The sequence below is a fragment of the Oryx dammah genome, unplaced genomic scaffold, assembly GCF_014754425.2.
Source record: "Oryx dammah isolate SB20612 unplaced genomic scaffold, SCBI_Odam_1.1 HiC_scaffold_24, whole genome shotgun sequence".
In the NCBI taxonomy this organism is placed as follows: Eukaryota; Metazoa; Chordata; class Mammalia; order Artiodactyla; family Bovidae; genus Oryx; species Oryx dammah.
The window spans coordinates 55207618-55214513 of NW_024070208.1; the positions used below are offsets into that span (position 1 = coordinate 55207618).

At 51.2% G+C, this 6896-nt stretch overlaps 1 protein-coding gene across 1 annotated transcript; it reads right to left on the minus strand.

Annotated features, from left to right (window-relative positions):
* Nucleotides 1–563: 563 nt before the first annotated feature.
* Nucleotides 564–5832, minus strand: SPRY2 (sprouty RTK signaling antagonist 2). Its single transcript, XM_040267321.1, has 2 exons — nt 5302–5832; nt 564–2381 (listed from the first exon to the last, which is right to left on the minus strand). The coding sequence occupies exon 2, from the start codon at nt 2328–2330 to the stop codon at nt 1383–1385; it is 948 nt and encodes a 315-aa protein (XP_040123255.1). The 5' UTR covers nt 2331–2381; nt 5302–5832; the 3' UTR covers nt 564–1382.
* Between the last annotated feature and the right edge of the window lie 1064 nt (nt 5833–6896).

Below are 6896 nucleotides of genomic sequence, written 5' to 3' on the forward strand. Positions count from 1 at the left end.
CCATGTCTTTTTCTTGTATCATGGTGATAAGCCTAGAGACTAGGAAAAACATGGCCAGTTAAGAAAACATTTTGCCTCAATTATAAGCATTGATCTGTGTATACTGCATGCCTGACACATAGAGACCGGTCAATAAATGGTGAACCAAATTCATTTCTCTGGTCTTAAATCAGCCTTGACATTCATTCTTAACAACTTTATATAAAAAAAAGTCTAATGGTTCATCTTTTAGGTAAGTCTCCTGAATGAATTACTTAAGATTTTTTTTAAACCTGCAAAGCAAAGGCTGGTCTGCAAATCAGCAAAACAACAGGAGCCAAAATGAGCCCTCCTATGATTAATACTAAGTGTATCAAGTGCTCAATTATTTCTCTCCTGATTGCTAGAATTATCCCTGAAAGTCACCAAATCTCCACTTTACTTTAAAGCAGCAAGCATAAGAGTATCTCACAGATAAGTGAAACTATGTCTGTCACTGAAATACTATTTCTAAAATGGTTTTTCACTTCAAAAAAAAAGAAAAATAAAGCAAAGAATATGTAAAATAAGACAATACAGCTCAGTTTAATTTCAAACGTTAATATATTTTCTATTTTATATTGAACATATGCATCTGTAACCCCTCATTGGCAGCAACTATCACATCCTCATAAAAGGGGCAAAATCTGTAAGATGCCTCTTAAAATAAATATTCTTCTTTATAAAATAATAAAACTTCAAATAAATATTCTTTACACTAAACAATATGTTGAAAAAAATTAGAAAATAAAGGTTGAATTTTACTGTAACTGTACAATATACATGAAGTCCAAAGGGAAATCAGAGTCTTACAATAAAGGCTTTCTGTAAGGCAAAATACAATCTAAAAACATACTGATTGATTCACATTCTTCCGAATGTACAACATATTAGTATAATATTTTGTGAATGTGCCGTATATTACGGCACAACTTGTTTTTCACAGTTGCAAATATTATTGTATATACAAAAATATAGCACATTATCTCTGGAGAAAACAACGGGGGTGGGGGAAGGGAGAGGGGAAGTCATCTGCTAATTTACAAATTTTGCAAGTACTATTCACAAACAAAAACTTCACCTAGAGTGTCTATTGCTTTAGCTTATGCAACATGTAGGTCACCAAGGTCTGTATTCCACACTCTGAGCTCCACTAGCTGAGTTCTAACAAGCATATCAATTAAAATGGCACATGGATGAAAAAAGCATTTCACTGCAAACAGCACAGGATATCCCAACCCTCTATCAACGGTGCCAAGATTCTAGCTGTTTAATTGGTTGCATATGTGTATTAAGAAAAAAAAAAAAAAAGGAGGGGCAGAGGGAAATAATCCTTATGACTGCAATCTTCCTGATTCATGATGCTATGTTGGTTTTTCAAAGTTCCTGGGTGGGACAGTGGGAACTTTGCAGCAAACTGTGTTTGAATTTTTACAACGGCATCCGGGCCTGTTCACCCGGTCATAACACCCCTGGCACAATTTAAGGCAACCCTTGGCTGGCAGGTAACACCATAAGCAAGGCAGAAAGAGGGACATGACGCCCATGGCTGACCAACGTGTACAACAGTGAGACTGGCTACAAGAGCATGGGTTGTCCGCACAGTTGTCCTCATCGTCGCTGGAACAGTGATAGAAGAGACCCTTCACACAGCACACGCAGGTCCCGTAATCGATCACGTTCTGGGCCGAGCAAAGGCACTGCTTGTCGCAGATCCAGTCTGACGGCAGAGGCCTTGGGTAGGTGCACTCCTTGCACTTGCACTTGCCGCAGTCCTCACACTTGTAGGCGTGCAGCCCTACATCTTCCTTGCTCAATGGCTTCAGTTCACCTGGCTTGAGCTCCGATTTGGGCTGCACTCGGATGATCCTGTCTGCCAGAGGCCCCGAGGAGAAGGAGGATCCTAGGAGCCTCTGTTCGGAGGAACTGCTGCTAGTACTGGTCCTCGTGCTGCTGCGAGAGCCCGAGCTGACTGTGCTGATGGACCGGGCCAGAGGGGCCCTGGTTGAAGGGTGGGCCGGTGGGTGCTGGGGCCGGGCGGGCTGGCGGGGCTCGGGCAGCCCGTGGAGCCTTTCGTGTTTGTGCTGGGTCGTGGGGCGAGGAGCAGGCTTGAGCCCAGCTCTGGGGAGCACAGTGGGCCCCTCCGTGTACTCATTCGTGTTCCGGATGGCCCTGATCTGATCCAGAGACAGCACGTGTACCTGCTGGGGGAGGGCGTCCCTGGGGTCGGGCTCCCCACGCTGCCGGCCACTGTCACGGGGTGCCTGCAGCAACGGCTGCGACCCGCTGCCACTCTGAGCTCTGGCCTCCATCAGGTCTGGGAAGTGTAGTCACTCCAGCAGGCTTAGAACACATCTGAATTCCTGCGGAAACCAAGAGGAAGGAGACGGTTTACACTCCAGAATACTACCCACTCTCCACCCACCTGGCTTAACTCTTCACTCCCCACGTCCCCTGGAGAAACAGACTTTGAAAATGGAGTGGCTGTGGAACGTATTAGGACAGCCGTCTTATCCACGCCTGTACCCAAAAGTAAAAATTACAGCTAGGTATCCACTGTTCTTTAATCCTGTGAAGTGTAGTGACACCAAACTGATCTTTGCTTCAATCACATGAGTAAGGATTCCTTCCTTACTCGTATAAGCAAAAAATCTGCAAGGTTCAAGTTCCTTGTAAAAACTGCAGGAAAGTACTCTTGGAACATAACATTCATACTGACATTTTCAAAAGCTGAATGAATACCTTTTCAAATTGTGAAATAGATTTCAACGTATCATGGTCATTTTTGCCTGGAACTTCAATAGATACAGCCTAGAAATTCTTGGTTCCTACTTTACATCTGCTTTTACACTAAACAGCTTGAACTATTCTGGGACTTTACAAAATCCCATAGGATGAAATGACATGCAACAAAAGGGTAAATGCTTCTCTTCCCCAGGAATATACACTTTATACAACAATCATGCATTATCATTCACTATATAGTAGCACGAAGTTATAAAATTGAAAACACATCAATTTAAATCCTGTTAGGTGCCAGGAATACAATAGAGCAAACTTACACCTCGAGCAACAGAAAGACAGGAACTTATTTTCAACTTCCCAACAACTTGAGAATCACATATTTTACAACCTGAAAGCCTCGGAGAACATCTTAAATTCTGCAGCCAAAAGACCCGTTTTCCCTGTTTCAGTAATCAATCATGTCAAAATTTTAACTGCTTTTGCCCATTTCCCAAAACCTAATAATTGAAAACATACATTGATTGGTGATAACAGGAAGTGATTTAAAAACTCAAGTGTCACATCGCAAATCTATCAATCCTGACAAGTAACCGCTTAAACTGCCATCCCTCTGTTAAATTTCAAAACCACTATCCTCTTTCTCAACCCAGTCTACAATGACCAAAGACGCGCAAAAGTGGACCTTCATCCAGTCTGACTTTTTAGAAAACAGACACAGGCAGGTGACACACGCCTTCCAATTCGGAAAAAGGCAGAGCTGGAAACCGGATCTCAGCTCCAACAGAAAGGCAGACAAGACAGCGCTGTTCTTAGTTTATCGGCTCTAATCTGCGCCCCAACGCCGTCCCCAGCAGGTGGGACTCAGTCAGAGCCCCGAGGGACTTTTCTCCGGGAAGACAGACGCAGCCCAGCGGCCAAGCTGGCCCCCTGCGCACAATCCCGGGACGGACAGACAGGCGGGGCCGGGGGAGGGGGGTGCGGAGGCGCGGGCGTCTCGCAAAGAAACATGCCCTGGAAAGCTGGAGGAACCCCTCCCTGCCTTCCCAGATAGAAATCTCTCCCACCCCAGAGAACTGAATCCCAGCTCCAAGAGGGAGCCGCTCCACCCTCAGGCGGAGGTCACACAGCCCATCGCAGGACGTTCCGGCCAAGGCCCTCGAATGCAGGGTACTGGTTTCCAGCCCCGACTCCGCGAGGAAGAAAGTCCTGTCTGAGACACAGAGCAGGGTCATCTAACCCTGGCACACTCGGCGACGCCACCCTGCGCTGTCCTGAGGGGCAATGCCTGCAATGTGCACGCGCCTATATATTAAAAATATACATCTCTATGCAGGTATGTATTCAAGTCACAGAAAAATTGCTTTAAAAATTAAGAACATTTTCCAGCGCCCTACGCCGAGCATGCAAGACCCAGGTCCCTAAGCTGGACACTTGCCGCTATGCTTGCAGTGCAAAGTAGCATCTTTTGGGGGTAAGGAGGTTTGCTAAAGTGATTTCCGCAGATTCCTCTTCCCCTTCGCAGCACCACCCCACCCCCGCCCCATGGTCTCTCGTCACCCCCTCCCCCCGCTTTGAAACCCCCCATTAAGAACTGTGTGTGATCAGACTAAGGATGAGGGAGAAAGGACTTCAGCACAAGGGTGGGGCAAACCGACACAGAAACCGCTTTGTAAAAACGCACAAGGTTCCGAATTAAAAAAACAGCAGCAACCACACAAAAAAAGTGGCTTAGTCCATCAAAGTAAAGGGAAAAAAAACCCCAAACCTAGTCTCTTTTGCCACCTATTTTCAGGTAATGGAAAACGATCGCGACCGCTTGATGACTTTCTTCCTGTGCTGGGTCAGCCCAATCGTTCAAAAAAAAAAAAAAAAAAAGCGTGACCCAGGCCGACCGCGGCGAACGGAAAAAAGAGAAAGCTGCACTTCCGAACCGCGGAGACGCGGCGCCAGGCAGGGCGACGCTCCCACCCTCTGCGTGCTCGCTGCAGTCCACGCCGAGCTGAGGCGGGGGCGCCCTCCACTCGCTACCCTGTCCTCTTTTTTTCTACCCGCGAGGCAGCGACCCGCACCCCTTCACTACCCCGGCGCCCCCGCCTCGGGACTGCCTCTCCAGGGACCTGCCTTCCCTGGAGAGAACAGGTTCGAAGTGCGGGCGCCTTCAGCGGCGCCCTGGAAAACACAAAGTGCTTCCCTCCCTCTCCCGCTCTCAGCGCCCAGTTCGCAGCCAGTGCACCGCCGTGAGCCGGCCGCCACCCCGAGACCCCCAGCGCGGGCGCGCTGGGTCGTGGGGCCGGGGACACGGCACCCCGCGCGCGCTGCAATCCACCCCCCCCCCCCCACAACCCCCGCCGCCGAGGCCGGGGCGAGGCTGATCCCGCGGGCAACTCCCGGGCTCCCCACGGAAAACTTGCGGGGAGAGAGAAAGGGAGGCCCGAGGAAAGACGGACCCACTGCCGGTCCGGCTGCACCTACTCCATGTTGCCCACAACGCGCCGGCCGCGGCGCCAGGAGGGGACGACCCGGCCAAACGCGCCTCACCGTGATCGCGGCTTTGCACAAACCCCTCTCCGTTGGATTCTCTTCTCTTCGCGATGTGCAAATAAATCCAGCCCTGATGCAAACTTTTTGCCTCTCCTTCCTTCCAAACTCTGCTTCAGTCTAACTTCTGAGCGATTGGCTGGACGAGAAAAGGAGAGGAAAAAAAATCCGGAGCCAAGTCCTAGCCGAAGAACACTGGAGTTCGGGGCTGGAGGCGACCCCCCTTCTAGAAGCGCACGCGGAGTATTTCCTTTTTTTTTTTTTCCCCCTTTTTTCTCAATGAACTGGAGGCCGAAGCGCCAACGGCCAGTCTCCTCTCCCGGCAGATGAGCGAATGAGAAAAGAAAACGGCCTTCGCGAGGACCTAAAAGCCAGATGGCCAAGTCGTGCGGCCGCGGCCGCGTCCGAGCGGAGGCGGCGCGGGGGCGCGCGGGGCGGCGGGACGGCCCGAGCCGGGCCGGGCGGGCGCGGGGGCCTGGGCGCTGCGCGCTCCGCCGGCCCCTCTCCTCCGCTCGCGCTGCTGCGCGCAGCTCTCGGCGGTGCAGACTGGGCGTTGTGGAGGCGCGGCGGCGAGGCCGAGGCGGGGGCGGTGGGTGCGAAAGAGGAGGAGGAGAAGGAGGAGGAGGGTCTGGGGCCCGGCCGGGGGGGGGGCTCGCCGTTGGCCTGCGCCCTCGCCTTTCCGGAGGAGGCAGGGAGCTCTGCGGCGGCCGCGGCAGCAGTAAATGGCGTCATGTGGATCCGAGGCGGAACAGAGCAGTTGTTGTCCCAGAGGATATATCGCATCCGGTCCCAGCTCATTGGCTCCGCGGGGCTACATTCACTTACACTCCAGCGCCCGCCAGCGCTCCGAGCCGCAGGAGGCATTCAAAAGGGCAACCGCGCCGCCCCGCGCGTACCCGGGCCGGTCCTGCCGCCCGGGCCGCCGTCACGCGCGGTGCCCGCGGGGCCGGGCTGGGCACGGCGGGGTCAGTTGATCTAGTTTCAAGGAAACACTGACCTTAAAGTTTTCCCCAGAGGCCAGGAGGACGAACCTTGAGCTCGGCGGATTTAGGGAACTTTCTCCCCGCCACTAGGAGAAGGGAATGAACGTTTCAGACTAATCCCGGCTAGGCTGTGTTAGCATTAAAAACCAGTTGCGGGTTTTGAGACTTTCTTCGGAATCCATTGCAAGACAGGCTCTCCCCTTTTCTGTTCCCCCTCGAGGGGGCGACGGGGAGAGAAGCAGGGGGAGGGGAAGGGGAGCGGGAAGTGAGGTGGGAGGGCTATTGGTTTATCCTTTGTCTACTGGATTAACCCGATTATACACCAGGCACCGGGACAAACCACCACCCCCACCTCTGAGCGGCGTACAAGAGGGGCGGAATGCAGATTCGGGTTTCAAGTACCTTCTGCTCTGGCCAGGATTTGCTTTTCATGGTGTCAATTGTAGCTTTTCGGTTTAATATTAGATGTTGTTCTAAAAGAGGGAGTGAGCTACAGATGGAAGATTTCTGAAGATCTTCCTTACCGTTTTGTTTCATGCAATTGCTGATGGAAATGCTACAGTCTAGGCCTTAAAAAAATTTAGTTAACTCAATCCTACACACGTACACGAG